Here is a 19,589-nt window from a genome sequence, read left to right as displayed (position 1 = left end):
GCAGGAAGCAGAAAGAGGTGAATGCTGGGGTTCCCCTTACTTGCTTCTTTTCACTGGGTCTGGGACCCCAGTCCATGGAATGGTGCTGGCTATAGTCAAGACGGGTCTTTCCTCTTCAGTTCAAACTTCTCTGAAACACTATCGTAGACACACCCAGAAGTGTGTTTCCACAGTGATTGCAAATCCATTACACTGACAATTAAAATTAATAATCACATCTGCCAAGAAGTAGAAGGCTGTTTCAATCAGTCCCTACAAACCCGAATATGTGTTAGCAACTAAATAAATGCAGAGAGGAAGGATATCTTACTCAGGCAATCTGGAGGTAGTGAATCTTAGTAGTCAGTGATGCACAAGGCACTTTAATGGAACCATTTCTAGTCAAAAGTCCTTGAGGCTCCTGTTGTTCGTGACCAGCAGCCTTTGGAAGTTAAAGTCTAACTAACTGAGCTAAGCCATAAAGGGAGTGCTTTGTTTAATGCTTTCATGGCATCAATATCCTTTCTAGCCCTTTAGAACTCTCTAGACCATAGAGGAGGAGAGTGGGGAGAGGGAGAGGGGGAGGGGGTGGGGGAGGGGGAGGGAGAGGGAGAGGGAGAGGGAGAGGGAGAGGGAGAAGGGGAGAGGGAGAGGGAGAACGGGAGAGGGAGAGGGAGAACGGGAGAGGGAGAGAGGGAGAGGGAGAGGGAGGTGAGGATTAAAAAGATGACTGCACAGCACATCAGCTCGTCAACTTGGAGAAGGATAGATCTGTGTTGGGCCCATCAGGACCCACAGATCAGCCACAAGTTGCCACAGAATGACAGTGACTTCTCCTAACCACCAACAGTCATGACGCAAAGAGAGGCCAAACCAAAAAGGGAAGGACAAAAGCGTACAAAGGGCAAACAAATGGAAACAAAAGTTAGGAGTGAAGACATTACCCGACTGTTGCCCTGCAATAAAGAGAACAGGCAAGGCCAGAGCAAAACTCTTCATGCTTCTTTCAAACAAAACTGGCAAAGCTTTATTTAGATCACCCAAAATAACATTTCATAGAAAAAGGAACTATAACATTACATAGCAGAGTATGGCTGTAAAATCTCAAACAAGACAGGCAATGCTTTATTTAGAGCAACAAAAATAATGTTTCTGAGAAAGGGAACTGCTACAAGCAATGCATAGCTGCATGTTCTCGTTTGCCATCAATATCAATTCCCTCAGAAATACTTTGAGAGTGCTTTGCGGCTTCCAAGCACCGACTAAGATCTGTTGAACAGAAAACAGTTTTCAAAACCATCTTTGTTTAACATTAACAAATAATCAAACCATGTGGCTCTTGCTAACAACCAACGGTGCTGTCTACTGGAACCATGTTTAACCTAAGTATACAGTCGTGAATGTATCCCTATGAAGACAGCTATGGCTGTTTTTATCCTGCCGGCACACAGAGCTTGTGTAGCAGTGTTACTTTGGAATACGTTCAGGCACCCAGGAAGTCATCATTACAGTTTTTAAAAACCATTAATTAATTAATTAAACCGACCCCCTCCCCATAGACATGGACCACCATGCTGAGCTCAGAAAGTAATTCTTAACAGAAATAATAGTATGTGAAGAACTCAAAAAAACAGAGCCTGTTTCTGTCAGAGTACCCCCAGGGTAGGGCTAGCATCTCATTAACACTTCACCTGGAACCTAAAATAGAAAGCCACATAGTGCAGCTGTTTTCTCAAAACCATCAAAAGTTTAATAAATTGCCCTGGGGTTCTTGGTGCTGTAGTGTGCCTCACAGGCAGCAACATAAGCCGACTCCGGGAAGAAGTCATCATGGTATTCTGCTAAAAACCTAGAGAAAGAATAATAAAAAAGACACCAATGAGCGTTATAGCAAGAACTGAACGCCCTTAAGCTAAATATTAGCTTTCAGCCAAGGAAATGTGAAAACATTTCAACCTTTTTTTGTACTGGGAAGAAAACAGGATTCTATTTATTATTTCCACAACACTCATTTAAGTGCTTTCTGTCATTCACTATTTGTGTGATCCTCGTCATCGTCAATGTTACAGAAGCGATTACATACATGCATTTGTGAAAAATAACTTCAATAAATCCTTTCATGTTTTCCCAACTATAAAAACAAATACACGGCAATCACATGAAATGTCACTTAAGAATACAGACTAAGTTACACCAAAAACCGAACAAAATAACCAATACCAGTATTTTGCATACTTATTTGCCATACCAAAAGGTTAGTTACAAGTCTGGATGACAGCATCACCAGTCAAAAGACTGGTATGTCTGAAGATGGCCGTTACAATGTGGCGAGTCGCTCAAGAACCTGCAATACACTGATGAAGGGACTTCAGGCCAGAGTCAGGCATGGTCAGTCACACCTGTGATTCAAACATTTGGGAAGCTGAGGTGGGAGGAGCACTGTTTATGGCTATCTGGAACTATGTTGTGATACTCCATCACAAAAAAGCCAAAACAACAAAACAAAAGCAAACAGATCCACAAGATAAAAAGCAAAACAATTCCAAGTGAATTTGGACTTGGGGAAGCATGCTGTGAAATCTGCTATAAATCAGCCAGCTACCTCCAACTTGTCCAAATTTCGATAACTGTCACACCTCTCTAAATAAGAAACCATGTCAAGGGGCTGGAGAGATGGCTCAGCAGTTAAGAGCACCCGACTGCTCTTCCAGAGGTCATGAGTTCAATTCCCAGCAACCACATGGTAGCTCACAACCATCTGTAAAGAGATCCTATGCCCTCTTCTGGTGTGTCTGAAGACAGCTACAGTGTACTTATATATAATAAATAAATAAATCTTTAAACAAAAAAAAAAAGGAACCATGTCAAAAATCACTAGGCAGCTACGTACTTTTTCTTCTGTTTGAAGGTCAGTGTTGAGTTCCTTGATTCTAATTGTTGCCATTGTCTAATTTTTTAAAGAACATTTTATTTACTCTGAGGTTTATTTATAAAACCTTCTATGTTATTTCCTAAAGTCCTAACCTTTATTTTAGATGAGGAACACTTCAAAATCTCTAGGCTTCCTTATACTAACCTCCAGTCTGTTCACACATGCTCAGTACTATTTGCTTTTAGTACACACATTTTATGTTAAACAGAATTGTGAGTTTGTCTGAAGGGGCATCTGGGAGGGAAAAGAATATTTTTAAAACCATTTTTCAACAAAATGCTGGAAAGTGTAATTATGTCCAAGGATATCTTATTCAAACTTCTGATAGAAAAAAAGACCTTTTCAAACTTTAAGACTGATTTCTCTGGATAGAGTACTCTAGTCTTGCAACTCCTAGGTCAGTCAGAATGGGGTCCAACAGAAAGAAAATGGTTCCCTTTCAGGTCAAGTAGCTAGGCTGAGCTGAGTGGGGCAAGGTGAAGACCAGCCTTGAAGGACAAGGCAAAGCTGTAATTAACAGACATCTGGATGGCAAAGAGGGACTAAGTGGCCAAGGGCAGGAAGGTGGGCATCAGATCCACAAGCCAAATACTCTATTAGATAAGAAAATGATAAGAAAATTCTTCAAGGGAAGAATTCAACACCTTTCTCTGAATCCCTAAATGCCAGCATATACTCAGACTTGTTTACTATCATTCTAGGCAAATAATTAAGCTAATTTATGCACATACAACAAAACAGGCCAATATTTACAGTACTCCTGAATAAAACATATAAAACGAGTGTCAATCTTAAGTATTTCTATGTCAGAAAATTCATTTTCTGCTTACAAGGTTATCCAGCTCTAATCTCCTAGTGACAAAAAACAATACCTCACCTCAGTATCCTTGACCCAGAAACTGGAGAAATGAAGGATAAAACAGACATAAAACCAATGAGCAAACCAAAAGAATCTCCTCATATCTTACCCTATTCAGTCAGAACACACCATGTACCCCCTATATGGATAATACCACAGAGCTACCTTCCATGTGTGCTAACCTTAGGCCTCAGAAAGTCACGTTTGCTGCTAGAGGTAGGTGTGACAAGGTAATAAACATACCTCAGAAAGAGATCAAAGTGCTTCAGTAAAGCCTTCAGATTCTTCTCAGAGAAGGACATCTTCCCAAGGATTTCTGGAAGTTTCACTGGATTAAAAACAAAAGCATTTGCAATCAGAAGAATGCCATAATGGGCAGGACTCATTGTGGGATTATCTGGGTTACTCGTTCTACTTTGGGGACTAAAATCAGCATCTATGCTATCAAACAATCAGTTACTGAACAAAGGTAGAGTGGGAAGTCTATGAAACGAAAGTATACCCAATGCTTTTTCTTGGAAGAGGAAACACATACACACATACACACATACACACATACACACATACACACACACACACACACACACACACACACACACACACACACACACCAATGGATATAGAAGGAAGAGTAGAAAAGTAGTTGGGACAAGAGGTAATGGGGGTGTGACTATTCTAAGATCACCATGCATTCTATAAACACATGAAAATATCAGTGTGTGATTTGTTTATGCTCTGCTTAGGGAGTGGCAATATTAGAAGGTGTGGCCCTGTTGGTGTAGGTGTGTCACTGTAGGTGTGGGCTTTAAGACCCTCATCCCAGCAGCCTGGAAGCCAGTATTCTGCTAGCAGCCTTCAGATGTAAAAGTGGAACTCTCAGTTCCTCCTGCACCATGCCTGCCTAGATACTGCTATGCTCCCACCTTGATGATAATGGACTGAACCTCTGAACCTGTAAGACAGCCCCAATGAAAAGTCCTTATGAGAGCTGCCTTGGTCATGATATCTGTTCACAGCAGTAAAACCCTAAGACACAGTGAAAGCCACCATAATATGTAATTAATAGATGCTAATAAGAAAATGAAAACTGGAAAAACATAAAGAATAGGGATTCTTACCAAATAATCTGAGCAAATGCTGTGCACCATAAATGTATGAAGGGGGAGGTGGCTGGTCTCCTGGTGGGTAATTGTCAGGCACAAGTTTCCAAGACAGTACCTACAAAAAAAAAATCACTTAAATGCTTCCTTTATTCCAAATGGAGGCACTCCTAGATAGACTTCTAAATCCTATGGGAAGGAAGAAATAATATTGCTACACAGTGAGCACAAGCCTATAAAAAATAAACATGAGAGTCAGAAGGACTTGAAATTAGATTAATAAGATACTCGATTTAAAACCTTTCGACACTGCTTATCTTCTGGGGATGCATTCCACCCTGGTGGGGAAGACATGTTGGCACGATCAGGAGACTGGCTGCTCACATGACATCAAATCAGGAAGCTGAGAGTGGGCAGGAAGTCGGGCTGGTCATTAAAAACTAAAGACTCGGTCCCAGTGACCCACTTCCTCCAGCAAGCTCCACTTCCTAAACGTTGCACAATCTTCCCCAACAGCACCACCAGCTAGAGACTGCAGTGTTAAAAGCTTTCACAGTCACACTACCATAGCCACTTAGCCTCTTCCCTCAAACAGGAATATCATCAAGACTATCAAAGGTCCCTGATTCCTGGCTCTTTAAGTCTTCGTGGAAACTAATCCGAATCGTCTCAGAATTGGTTTCTCTGCTTTTACTCTGATTTTCAGAATGGCAGATGGACATGGGATTTTCAAAAAAGTGAGAGCTATCTTTCAGAACTCTCTGGGGAGTTTCTCTAGCAATACCTTAGTTTAGCAAAGCAGAGCCTACTCCACTTTTGTTATGTCTTAGATCTATCACAGAAGAACTAATGTTGCAGGAAATCCTCTAGGAGAAAAAGCAGAAGGGTGTCCATCCACAAAACATCACAGAGGCTGGCAAAGTCAACCTGAATAAAAGAAAGTAGACATTGACAAGTGCTCTGCGATGCTAGGAGGAAGGCACCAGTATCTTTAAGCTTCTGCAGCTTTCATGAACATTCCCCACGTCATCCTTGGCAGCCAGTTCTAACATCTTTACACCAACCTGGCATCTAATCTGGTGCCCACATGGGAGGCTTAGAATTGCTGCAGCATCCAGCGCTGCTCAGAGGGAAGAAGTGGGCATTTGTAATTGGTACAGAGATTCTCCAGGAGAAACAAAGTACATCTTAAGCAGCTCTCTGATCATCCAGACCCTTCCCAAATACAATGAGCAATTGGTACGGGGAGAAAGGGACATGAGTGCTTTGGATAAATAGCCCTGGTTAAAATCCACCACGGAAGAGGTCCTTTCTTTTTTTTTTTACATTTTACTTCTCTTTCTTTTTCCTTTTATTTAACTTTACACTTCTTCCAATTTTGTTTAACTATATATTTCTTCCAGTTTTTTTTTCTTTTTTTAAATAAGATATATTTCTTTACTTACATTTCTAATGTTAATGTTATTCCCTTTCCTGGTTTCCTGTCCATAAGCTCCCATACACCCCTCCCCCATATGGGTATTCCCTCCATCCATCCCCCTTACTGCCCTTTCTTAAAGGTCCTTAAAGTCACTATAGATTCCTGAATCCCAAGAGCCTGCTGAACTCCATTGTTTACCACAAAGCATCCTGCTCTACCGTTAACCACTAGATGGCAGCACAGACCTGAGTGGAAGTAGTCTCTGCCTGACTGTTCACAACCGCCCCCCGCCCCGCGTTTTTCTTTTTAAAGAAATAATACCATTTCCTATAAATACAAAGCATATAGTGGCAAGGCATTCAAGTTAATGGGCTTAAAGTCTAGCCTAATTCTGGCATTTACCAGGCTTTCGAGGGGGATGGCTATTAGGGCTTCTCTTCCTGGAAGAGAAGCAGATGTCAAAAACAGGTCAGCAACAATCTTATCCAATTGTTTGATGCTCATTTCTACATTGCTCTAAAACTATCCTTCTGACTTTTGTTGAGGGCTGGACTGCTTAACTGGGAGCTTTGTCCTGAGGCCCTGGTGTATGGAGAAGGATCATAGTTCCTGCTCTAAACCAAGGAGTAGCTTCAGATCTTAAGAACCCATCTTTTTCCACGTGGGGATTGTGACAATCGGTCTCAAGGCTGCTGTGTTTGGTCTGTAACGTTCCTGAGACAACCAATGCTCCCTTTGTGCAGCACAGTTTGATAAGCTTCCCTCTAACTTAGAACACTGAATGACAGTTTCCACTAACTCTGTCCTGTTTTACTTCTTAATAAACTTACTTAGCATACCAAATAGTCCACGAAAGACCAACTGATCCTAAACTTTCTTTTCTTTATATTATATCCTCTTTATCTTCTGATCTCTTGGTCCTCTCTCTTAGGATCCCATCGCTAGAGAACAACCTGCTTGTTCAGGCCACCTATAAATGACTTAAAGCTAAAAGAATATTTTTAGCTCATGCATATCATATATTGTTCATACTTCAGTGTCCACAATAATAGTTATTGGAACATGTTGCACATCTATCTCATTTATAGATTGTTTGCAGCTATTTGGCAGTTGATTCACCTTAATTGGCATCACGTGGCCCACAAAACCTAAAACATATACTCTTGGGCTCTGAAGAATAAAAGTTTTGATATGTTATACAAAGTGCAAATACATGTATTTCAATAACTGAATGATCTCTAGGGTCAAAGATCATTATAATTGTAAAACAAGAGTCCCAGCAGTTTTCTCAGATTTGAAAATAGGAACACACTGTTAAGCAGAAACCTCTCTATCATTTGGGGCTATTTCTTGTAAAGCAGCACAATACTTTGAGAACTTAGGATTTTAAGCAACCACAAGGGGTAAAAGAACCCTGGAAGTCCAACATCCAGCACCCTACCTCATTGATTTCATTGGTTCTTCTCCCTTCGAAGCCAGCGAATACAGCACTCCCATCCTTACTTGGAGTCAGAGGAATGGGGGAAGATGATCTGCTATGCACAGGTGTCTCTGTCACAGAGAGAGCTGCAATCATTCACCCTTAAAGTTACACATAGACTGAACCTGAGACACTCTCAGGACCCTGATAAACACCAGACCACAAATAGAAATCAATTCCCAAAAGCTAAAAACCATTAACAAAAGGTCTCACGTGGACTGTTGGACTGTTATTTCTAGCCAGGTACTGATATATATGTTACATGAGTCAACCTTGAGAAGGTTATGCTAAGCTGAAGCTACATGATGTGATTCCATTCCTACATAATATGCAGACTAGGCAAACCAGAGAGAGAAAGGAGATTCATGGGCTCTAAAAGGATTGGGGTGGGAGTGGCTGCTAATGGGGATGGGCTTCTTGTAGAGAGGGGGTTCACCATGTTTTGAAACCATGTTGTAAAACAGATGGTTTCACAATCTGTTAATACATTAGAAGCCACTGGACCGGATACTTTAAATGGGAAAACTGTATGGTGTGTGGATTACAGTTCAACACATTAAAAAAGTAGGGTTACTAAATTAGTCACTTTAAAATGGTTAACTTGGACTGGGTAGACAGCTCAGAGGTTAAAAGCACTGGGTCCTCTTCCAGCACCCACACAACAGACCACAACTCTGCAATTACAGTTCCACGGGATCTGGCACCTTCTTTTGGCTTCTGGGGGCACTAGGCACCATGGTGCACAGATGTAGATGAAAACAAAGCATCTAGACAAATAAAATAAAAATATAAAATTCACCAGCTTTACATGTGATTTTTACCTAAATAAATAATGTCAAGAAAAATGTACCAGGGGCTGGAGTGGGAGTCAGGGAAATATTTCATCTTTCAAATTTGTTTTTAACAAGTGTTTTATGCCTTAATTAAACCTCATTCTATCACCTCATCCATTGTGTATATACATGAAACATTATTCCATTACTATAAAATATCTCAAACTGACTAATCTAAAGTGCCAAGTAGACTGGTAGTTTCCAAGGGAGGTGGGGAAGGGCGGATGAAGGTAGGAAAGCTTTCTTTCATTCTGTGATGAGACTATATGAACTGATTGTGAAGACAGCTGTACAGTTCTAACTATACTAAAAATCACTTCAAATAGGGAATTTTCTAGCATACTCCGTCGAAACCAGCAATCTCATTTGAACATTTTATTCAAACGGAATTCTTCAAGGAAAGTTTTGAAAACAGGAATGGAAATGTAGCAATCTATTAGCACAATTCATCTTGAATGAGTATAGAAAACATGGGATTCCTATAACTACACCAGCTCACAAAAGTAGCAAAGAGGAAGGATAACAAATCAACCTTAAACACAGAGCCCAGTCTGGCCTCCCTAGTTCTCACTGAACCACCCAAGCCAGTAGCTTTCTGTGGATGTTTTCCTTTTCAAAGGAAGTAGCTTTATAGCAACCTGTGTGAGATCTGGAGAATCGCACACTTTATACATACTTGAGAGGCTAACAACAAACGAAAAAAACACCTTTCCCTGGCCTGGGGCTCTTAGGACAAACTCACTCTTTTCCAAGTGCAGAAACAGCTTCGGCATGCTGGTGGATGTGTCCTGTTGCCTGCGCTTCGGCTGAGGTGACGAGCTGCTTTCAGACAGCCTGTCACAGTTGGTGCTGTGCCGCGTGGACCTCCTGAGAGACTGCAGTGCCTCTGGCTCTGCTTTGCGCCTCTTGGGGGTGGCTGGTTCACCAGTAGGTGGCTGACTCTCTGTAGACTGTGGTGTGGATGGATTCAACAAAGGTGGGCTAGGAGACAGCTCCTCCTGACTCCTGGGCAGGAAAGAAAGTGTCACTGGCAGCCTCTAAAGATCTGAGGGCTTCTGCAAAGCCACCTAAAGTCAGGTCCACCAATCAACTTGGAAGGGAGGAGGTGACTCACGGGTATCTCCAAATATATGCAAACACACATTTTCTTAAGCAGTCGATAAATATATGAGGTTACCATATCTTTGCAAAGCATGCTACTTTCAGACAGAGACTGAAATATCCTCTTCTATATGTTTCGGAACAAGGTCTCTAAGAGGAAAGGCAGAATTTGGCCCCATCCCAGAAAGCAGTTGCTAATGTTTGCTGTCTATAGTGCCAGCCTGGTGATGGCCTGTTACAACTGAAGGCAGATATGCTGTTCCCTAGTGGATAGAGACCAGACACACTGCTAAGTGTTCAATGCCACACTGGACAGGCTCCCAGGACAGAGAAACTCTCTGGTCTAGGGAAAAAGACAACCACACGATGTCTTCAAAATGTAAAACCTGCCAGGATTTGAGAATGGCACAAGTATGTCTAAGTCTATGCCAGACTCTGGGAATCAGCAAGTATGAAGCAAGCCATTCATGGGGACTTTGACACAAGTGCCCAGTGAGTCTTGCTGACCTCTTACCTGGGGCGAAAGTGACACGGAGAAGGGAGGAGAGAGAGAAGCTGTCAAAGAGATGGTAAAGAGGCAGAGAACCATGAAAAGGAGAGGAAGAAGGAAGGCAGCTAATGCAGGGCACAGACAGTTATTTGTGACAAAGGAGGTAGAGTCTAGTGAAAGAGCAGTAGATACGAGCAGATGCTGGTTTAACATAGAGGGATGCTGCTATTAATGCTGGAAAACTTGGTCCTCTGGCCATGATATGACCACTGACATCTTGGATTGGGAGCAGCTGTGATGACCCACATAAGATCCTCATAACCACTAACATTGCCTGTGAAAAGTGGCAGGGCTCCTAAGACACATGAGAGCCACACCCCCTTATGAGTACACTTAAATCGTTAATGCCTGCCAGCTCTTCTTCAGCAGTGTGGCTACCTGTAAGTAGCGCATGTTCCTGTAACTAGCCCAGTTACACTCATTCCCTCACCAAGGGAGACTTGATGCACACCATTCCGGAACAGAAGAGAGAGGACATGGCCGAATGCCTTAGTAAAATTAAGGGAAAAGACTTTAGGTGAGCATGGATCCATCCTTGCAGCCCCTGCCAGAACAGAGAACAAAGCATGCATAGGCACAGGAGGAAGCAAGGCAGTAATAAAAGCTAAGTAGGGAACTAACCTATACTGAGAGCCAAAGGTTACTGACCCCTTGTTTATGACATCATGAATTGCTACCCCACCAGGGAGATAGCCAGCCGTTCATTGCATACTATGGATATAAAGGGGAGAGGCTCAGAGGAAGCTGACCCGGATCACATAACATTAAGCAATGGATGTCAGCTGTACTTCCACTTTCTACCCTTCTGGCCCATGTTGCCTGGTAACTCTTTACTGTCTTCTGAAAGGTGGGACAGCTGCTCGGAATCCATTGATAACATTGTATTGACTTAGGAATCTTCTGCCCACCTACCCTTCTCTTGCTAAGTAGTCATGGCTAGACTAGAACTCTCTCAGGAGACCACCTGGCCTCAAATTCACAGCAGTCCTCCTTCCTCAGCCTCTTTGATGCTAGAATGGCACGTGTCATCATGCCTGGCTACACTGGAATGCTTACTTGGGGGAAAACCTTTCACAACCATGAGAATGTGAATGATGATCTAGCCAATGAGGGCAGGAGACGTGGGGGTGTTGGGGGAGGCACCAGTAAGGACAACCTACAATGTTTCCTTTCCTTTAGACATTCAGGCCACCATGTCAGCAGATCAAACACTTCCACAAAGAAGCGAGTCGGCTCAGTGTTAACTTACCTATTAGTTGTCGTGGTACTTTCCTTAATAGGAAGAAAGAATTTTGACGATGTCACCCTTTTATATTGAGTTTGTTCATATGGATAAAGCAAAACCAATGGGAGAGTATAATCAAAAGTTATTCGTAATCCATCCACCATCTCCTTACAAAGGTCAACACTAGGAAGATTGAGAAAGAAATGATTAGAGACTAGAGACCAGGTAAAGTCATAAAAATTTTCAAACTTCATGAGAAAGGTATATATTTTAAAGAGAGCGGACTTATCTTTATTCTTATTTTATTATTTTATTCTAGAGATAGGGTCTTACTATATAGCTCTGGCTGGTATAGACCTCTCTATGCAGACTAGGGTGAAGCCAAACTCACAGAGATTCATCTGCCTCTGCTTCCTTGAGTGCTGGGATTAAAGGTGGGTGCTATCCAGCTGAGGGCAGACTTTTAAAACATTAGATAACAACTTATATATAAAAAGAATAAACATAATATATCAATGAGAATAATAAAGAAATAGGGGAATATAGACCATAATATAGACAGCAGACAGTATGCTAATACCTTAAATGTATCCATATCATACAAAGGAACAGGTTCAATAGAACCTAAGACACCCCAGCAGCCAGGGCTCCTGGCTTCTGTTTCAACTATAATACTCTACCTCCCTGACACTGGTCCTGTCAAGTCATGAGGGGATAGCAGGATTCTGACTAGAATAAAGACTTGTTTGGGGGTAGAGAGAAAGTGGATCAATGAGTAAAAGTGTTTGTTATACAAGTCTGGCAATCTGAATTTTTATCCCCAAAATCCACTTAAAAGCTAGATGTAGGGCTAGAGAGATGGCTCAGCCCTGACTGCTCTTCCAGAGGTCCTTACTTCAATTCCCAACAACCACATGGTGGCTCACAACCATCTGTGATGGGATCTGATGCCCTCTTCTGGTGTGTCTGAAGGGAGAGACAGTGTACCACCCACATACATGAAATAAATAAATAAAACTTTTTAAAAGAAAGTTAGGTGTAGTAGTGCACAAATCTTTAATCCCAGAATTCCTGTGGGGATACAAGATACCAAGATGGGCAAATCTCTGGAAATTCAAAGAATAGCCAAGACTGTGGATCTAGCAGTGAACAACACCAGAGGGACTGTTTCAAACAACGTGGAAGGTAAGAACTTATACTAGAGGTTGTCCTTTAACCTGCAGATATGTGCCATTCCACACATGCACTCACTTGCATTCGTTAATTAATTATATTTTTAAAGGACTGGTCATAAGCAACCTTTGATCCAGTTCTCATGGCCCATTCTGATTCCTCAAGTAGATAGTTCTTCTCCAACACGGTATCCCTGAAAATGTTGGTCTTGGTAACAAGATGGTTACAATCAAGCTAGATCTCATATGGAATTATCAAACACTTCAGCAAAGGCACAATAATTTCATATGAGACTGGTAACTGAACAAATAATCCACAAATCATCTATGAAATAAGAGATGAGTTCAACAGAACTGAACAGGATCCCTTGTTCTAAGTTGGAACATAGAAGGAAAACTCTGAGGGTACAGCCAAATGGAAGAGTACTTGCTGAGTAAGCATGAGGGCTCAATTCAATCCCCAGTAGCCCCAGAAAAGCTAACAATAATAAGAACAAAAACCAAAAGAGCTTGAAGGGGCTCGAGACCCCATATGAACAACAATGCCAACCAACCAGAGCTTCCAGGGACTAAGCCACTACCTAAAGACTATACATGGACGACCCTGGACTCTGACCTCATAGGTAGCAATGAATATCCTAGTAAGAGCACCAGTGGAAGGGGAAGCCCTGGGTCCTGCTAAGGCTGAACCCCCAGTGAACTAGACTATGCGGGGAGGGCGGCAATGGGGGGAGGGTTGGGAGGGGAACACCCATAAGGAAGGGGAGGGGGGAGGGGGATGTTTGCCCGGAAACCGGGAAAGGGAATAACACTCGAAATGTAAATAAGAAATAACCAATTTAATAAAGATGGAGAAAAGGAAAAAAAAAGAGAGAGAACAAAAAAAAAAGAAGAAAAAGAAGAACAAAAACCAAAACCCAAAGACAAAATTCAAAGACGAAACACTCCAGTTACTCACTTCTTCTCTGCTGGGACATAGTGAACATTCATGTGCGCATGCATCATGGCATGATGGTGACGAGGCCTCTCGTTGGCTGAAAAGGCTGCATTAATAGCAAAATGTTTCACATAGGATTCCAAAATTGTTATGATGTTGGTCTGGCATGGAAGTTTCACTAACTGTTAAGAAAAATAAGAACATCTGACATTCTTATCCCACTATAATTAGACGTATATCCAAGCAGGGATAGCTATGGTTCTATTGGTTTAACTGTCAGTGCTGCTCAAGAACTTCTTGAATAAGTCTGTCTTGAAGATCGTTGGTAAGCTTTCCTTCCCTGGATCATACGCTCACACTACTATAATTTTACTGTTTTGGAATACAAAGAAGCAAGTATTCTCAGTCATAATGTTCTATGAAAAACAAACAGGAAAGCCTCGCAAAGTATATGCAAGAGAGGTGCCTAACCCAATAATTAAATCCTAATCTAGCTAGCCTTTCAACTCTCTGAGACCAGCTGTTCCAGAACTCTCTATGTGGGGCAGGCTGGCATTGAACTCACAGAGCCTCTGCCTCCTGAGTGCTAGGGTTAAAGTGGTCACATGAGCCATCAAGCCTGGCTTAAATCCTAACCGTAGTTGAAACCCAGGTATCAGGATTCTGGAAAACTCCCTGAAGAGCTCAGATGGATAGCATATGGTATATAAGTCTTACGTTATTGCTAGGAAACTACCATCCCCCTGCCCCCCATGCTGCCTCGCTTGTGACACATTGACCACAAAATGCAGCCAAAAAGAGGCATCCCAACCAACCCATTCCTTCTGCATACCCGCTTTCTCCTGTTGATATAGTAACAGTCATCCTCAAGCTGCTTCTTGAGAACTTCAGGGATCTCTATAGTGATTGTCCTCTCATCCATATCCTTTCTTGAGCGCAGAGACAATACCTTTTTCTTCTGCAATATCACAATTCCATTTTTAATTATTGAGAACAGTAAGAGAAGCTACCAAATACGAGTCTGCTCTGCAACCAATCTAGTTTATTCACAACAGTCGCATCCTGCCACATGGCCACTATTAAAAGACAAAGACAAAGACACTCTGCCACATATCTAAGTGTTTCTCACAGCATTAACTACATTGAAAATTCATCTTTGTTTCTTCCTCATTTATGATTACCATTGGGGTTAATGTTCGATTTGGAGACATACAGAAGCCAATCTCAGTTAAGCACCATTAAAAATTAGCCATTATGAATTATAGTTAACAATCTTAACTTTTAAAAAAAGATGTATAAGTTGTGGAAACACTCTGTGGGTATGAGGAGTCAATTATATTCATACAATGACCATAAACAGATGTCTTTTCTTGAAATGTCACAGGAAAATTTATAACATTGGTCTGAACAGTATATCTTTTGAAAAGAATTCCTAACCTCAAAATTTTGCCACTAGCACCGTGTGCATGTGTGTGTGTGTGTGTGTGTGTGTGTGTGTGTGTGTGTATAAGTATATGTATACACACACATATACATACAATAAAAATGGTTTTTGTTACCCCTTTAGTCTTTACTTTAATACGGCGTTGTCGGTGTTCTTTTATTCCTCCATTCTTTTCTCCACAGCTCTCATGACAGGTGCTGCTTATTGCTATATAAAACAAAAAAAAAAAAAAAATCAGGCAAACTCATATTATACCCTCTGACAATCTTTACAGGTACAAATGTTTAGGTAGCTCATGCACTTGACTATGAAGAATGGTCTGTAGTTCTGCATACATTTTAAAATCGAAACACAAACACTGTACCTTTCGGAACAGAAACTTATTTGATAAATATAACTCCAGTATCAATGGATACAAAAATCACACGAGCTAATGATCTAAAAGTGTTTTACCAACTAGGATCCTAAGGTTCACTGTTGGAATTATAAGTGGTGGCAAGGCCCTGGAGGTACCAAGAAGAAAATGGACTGCGAGAAAGGATCTGTGCGGCCAGGCTTGCTGGCTGAGGTGAAGGTAATTACTGGGAAGACTCTGGTAGAGTCTTATCCCCACATACTGACTGATCACAGTGACTGCAGTTTTCATTGTCTAAAACAAACAGTGCATATTACAAAGATGCTCCTTCACTTATGACGGAGTTATACCTAGACTGATGAAAATCACCTAGCTTATTGAATATCATAGCTGACTGCTTTAAATGTACATAGAGCACTTAATTAGCTGACAATTGGGCAAACTCATGGAAACTAAGCTTACCTTATGGGAATACTAATATCTAATGCATTTTATTGCATAGTACACTGAAAGTGGAACAAGAAAACTTCATACCACCATAAAGTCAACAAAAATCATAAATGAGAACATCTATACGGTATGAGTTTGCACTGTTTCCCCATCTATAATTTCAATGACTCTTTCTCTCAATCCAAAGGTATAAAAGGACTACATGAACATGGTTTTAGTTGAAGAAAGTAATGTCAAAACACTCACAATTTTCGTCATTTTTAGTTTTTTCTTTGACTGGCACACTTTTTAAGACAGAGTCAACACCAGGCAACCTACAGCGCCTCTTCTTTTTTCCTGTGCCTCTCCTGAAAATGACAAACAAATCAAAATAAAACTTCATACTGGGACTTGGTAGCCACAGAGGTCATAATAATTCTTAAATATGTAGAAGATTAAACATTAAAAATATAACGGTAATCCCCACTACCAAATGGACAAGTTATTCTGAAAATATCTGTGATTCTTTAGAATACTATAGAAATGCTTCATTTACTTTAAATATGTAATGTAAGATTACTGAAATCTGTCATGTTATTACTTTAATATCATAAAAAATCCAAACCAGTGTAAAAAAAAATAGCCCCACTGAATAACACTCCCATCAAAGTATTTGTATTCTTACAGGCGAGCTATTGCCTTTTTGGCCAATTTTCGCTGTAATCTTCGGTTTTCATCTGTATCATGTAGCACATGATCTTCAGCCGCCCATCTATCCCAACTGCTTGAAAAAAGAGAAAGAGGATGTAAAAGTCAGTATCTTGAAACAAATGAAGCTTATGCTAAAAAGGCATCACGAAGAAGTGCCCCAGACTCGCTGACATTTTAGAAAGCTATAAAAAAACAAAAACAAAAAACTTCAAAACCACCGAGAGGATACCAATAAAGCTCAAAGGGAACTCAGTTACAGCAACCAAGATTTCCAGTGATTACTCATAGATCATCCAAACATGACAGACTTTAAAGTAATCATGCCTCAGAACAGTCAAGCTTTCCAAACAAAGCAGAAGCAGGAAATTAAACTTTTCTACCGGTGTTTCTAAAACTTAAAGTTACAAAATTATCTTGCTACAAGGGCGATTAAGTCTAACTGTAACAAGTTCACTGACCTGCTGTTCCAACCATTAAAATGTATCAGATATTCTGGAATCTTTCTGCCCTTTTCGTCTTTCCCGATAATAACATCGATGATCTGAAACCAGGAAATACTACTCACGCGTGGCACAGCAAACCGAAAATTATTATAAGTTGGGTAAAAAAAAAAGAGCTAGATCAAAGTCTTTTTTTAAAGAAAAAAAAAGTATTCATTCCCCCTTTTAGATCCAGAGCAGGATTGTAACATTCTTCAACATTTTTTTTCCTCTTTTGCCCGAGTGGTTGCCTCAAAATAGGAAACATCCGTCCAACCAACCCATGATTGGTCTCTTGAGTTTGAGACCGGGTGAAGCTTCTGAAGTCATTGGTCGGTGGATTTGTCATTAGCGAGGGCCCAGACTAGACAGAACAGCCCTGAGACCTCTGGGAGTTGTAGTCACCTGGGCCTTGCCTTGTCCAGTATCCTGCCTAGCTAGCCAGAGACTTCCACAACCCTTCCCCTCCCCTGAAGAGCCATGCATTCCCTGAGCGGATATCTGGTACAAATGAAACGGTATGGCCGTCGGTCTCCCAGCGATGCAGCAAGCTAGAGGGATAGCAATAGGAGGTAAACAGAGTTAAGGGTTGCAGGAGGAACCAAAGGTACAGAGCCCAGCACAGACCTTGGTGTCTCCCACCGGACACCACCGCTTAAACCTTGCTAAAGACGCACCTGGTGCTGCTCCAAGTTGTCTCTGCCACCAAGGACTTCGCCTTGGTGGCTGGAAACACTGACACTCGCTCCGACCCCCAGCGTGCCGACTCCTACCTTCTTGGGGCTCTGGAGCACTTAGGTGCCCACCCCTGCCCTACTTAAAAACTGACAACAGCAATATATAGCTCAGCCTGTGCTGACCGAGCTGGATACCCGCAAGACGCGATTCCTTCCTAACTCTGTTGGCCTCCCACCATTCCGTTGGTACGCGACTGAGCAACCTTGAGCCCTTCCCTCCCCCGCCCCTGGGATTATTATAATCCTAAATTCGACGAGGGTCCGGGGACTATTACGTCGCAAATTGACAGCTCGAAACTTAGGACCAGGTGGAGGATGTGGGTGGGAAATTTGGTCAGGGTGTCCTCTAGGAAGCCCATGTAGCGTGGAACCACATAGGACAAGAAGAGACTTATCGCAAAAGCAGAGGCCTCAGGCGGCAGTCCTCTCACACCAGGTGCCCGGATTGGCGCCCAGCGCTCAAACTGCCATCCTGGCCTAGCAACCGCGCCTGAGCGACGTGACAGGGCCGGAAGCGGAAGCAACACGGGTCCTTTCTAGTTAGGGCAGTCGCGCGCCCAACGCGTGACGCCAGCGTCCCCTGCCGACCCGGGCCGCTCCACGCAGGCCTAGGCGCGCCCTGGTGGCTGTCCAGGGCTCCAGGCCACTTGTCCTCCGCGGGCCCCTTTGCCTCCCATCCCTGGAACCCAGTCCCGCGTCTCCTCCCTGTCCCCCCCGCGGCGGCACCTTGGCATCGTACAGCACTCGCGCCTTGGTGGGGTCAGGCTCGAAGCACAGCACTTTCTCCCCAGAGTGGAATTGAAATTTCATGCCCTTGCTCGCGCTCATTTGCTCATCGTGGCGGAGGGCGAGGCTCCGGGGCGGGCGGAGTGCGTGCGGTGGGGGAGGACGGCCGGGGAGGCGGCGCTCCGCCACTGGGGGGGCCCGGGAGTGGTGGAGGCTACGGCCGCCCCGCCCTCGGCCCCTCCTCCGGCCACCCCGCGCCACTGCGAGGACCTTGGCAGTGGCTATGGAAGCGCGCGGCCCCGCCAGGGTTTGTCCCCGCCCGCCCCCTCTAGGGCTCCGGGAGGGGTGCGGACTGGGAGCAAGTATCCCCGCCCGAGGTCTTCCTGCAGAACGTTCCCTCTCGTCCCCATGGGTTAGGGTTCCCGCGGTTTCCAGGCTGCGCCCACGTGTGCGCCCGGCTGTCACCCCGGGCGTGCGCTCTCTGGCCGGAGCTTGGGGATCTCTTAGGGAGAGGGCTGCTGTGGGGTAGTCACCAGGCGCCGCTGAGGCTGGATGGCGTCTACCCCCAGGAGCTGTCTGGCCGCGCGCGCGCGCGCGTCAGCCCCCTTGGCGGAGTTGCGCGCACATGAGTGTGGCCACGCGAGAAGGACGCGGTGTTGGAGCTGGCCGGAGACGCGCAGTGGCCTTGAGCTAGGGGAGGAGACATTCCGGGCAGTTAATAGAACACAGGTCATCCTTCCAAGAGGACCAGCAGGTAGCTGGCTGGAGGCCCTGTGTGAGCAGTAGGCAGAAAGGCTTATGTGTCTTTAAAGGGTATATGTGTCAGCTTGCAGCACTCCTCAATTGCTCACCTACGGTCTGTCTTTAGTGGCTCAAAAGCTCCTAAAGAGTGGAAGCACCATTGAGACCTCTGTTAACAGTGTAACTGCACAGATGGGATGTTCCATGAATACTCCCTGAATGAATGACCAGAAGACAGAAGACTTGAAGGTCAACCTTCAGCGACAGAGAGGGCAGTGCTGGCCGGTTTCTTCTTGAGTGCAAAGCCACTAGGCAATGTGGTTACTAGATTAAGACCTGACTGGGTAGCTGAGCAGATGGGCTAGAAGGTTAACCCCTC

The 19,589-nt window shown here is 43.3% G+C and overlaps 1 protein-coding gene across 15 annotated transcripts; it reads right to left on the bottom strand.

The window, feature by feature from the left end:
- Positions 1-980: 980 nt before the first annotated feature.
- On the bottom strand, positions 981-18,653 carry Msl3 (MSL complex subunit 3). Of its 15 annotated transcripts, none has more exons than XM_008773169.4 (13): positions 18,470-18,643; positions 16,986-17,068; positions 16,502-16,600; positions 16,084-16,184; positions 15,148-15,239; positions 14,421-14,546; positions 13,610-13,770; positions 11,504-11,662; positions 9,346-9,608; positions 7,732-7,856; positions 4,889-4,988; positions 4,014-4,098; positions 981-1,828 (listed from the first exon to the last, which is right to left on the bottom strand). In XM_008773169.4, exons 1-13 carry the CDS (start codon positions 18,569-18,571, stop codon positions 1,729-1,731), a joined length of 1,596 nt encoding a protein of 531 aa, XP_008771391.2. In that variant the 5' UTR covers positions 18,572-18,643; the 3' UTR covers positions 981-1,728. The 15 variants fall into 15 exon arrangements, 14 of the variants coding, with proteins under 14 accessions (XP_008771391.2, XP_006256897.3, XP_006256901.3 ...); XM_006256835.5 differs by having other exon boundaries at positions 16,502-16,597; XM_006256839.5 differs by having other exon boundaries at positions 7,732-7,841; positions 16,502-16,597.
- Positions 18,654-19,589: the final 936 nt, after the last annotated feature.

The sequence above is a fragment of the Rattus norvegicus genome, chromosome X (genome assembly GCF_036323735.1).
Source record: "Rattus norvegicus strain BN/NHsdMcwi chromosome X, GRCr8, whole genome shotgun sequence".
In the NCBI taxonomy this organism is placed as follows: Eukaryota; Metazoa; Chordata; class Mammalia; order Rodentia; family Muridae; genus Rattus; species Rattus norvegicus.
The sequence above is the reverse complement of the archived record's forward strand: the minus strand, read 5'-3'. Positions and strand labels throughout refer to the sequence as shown.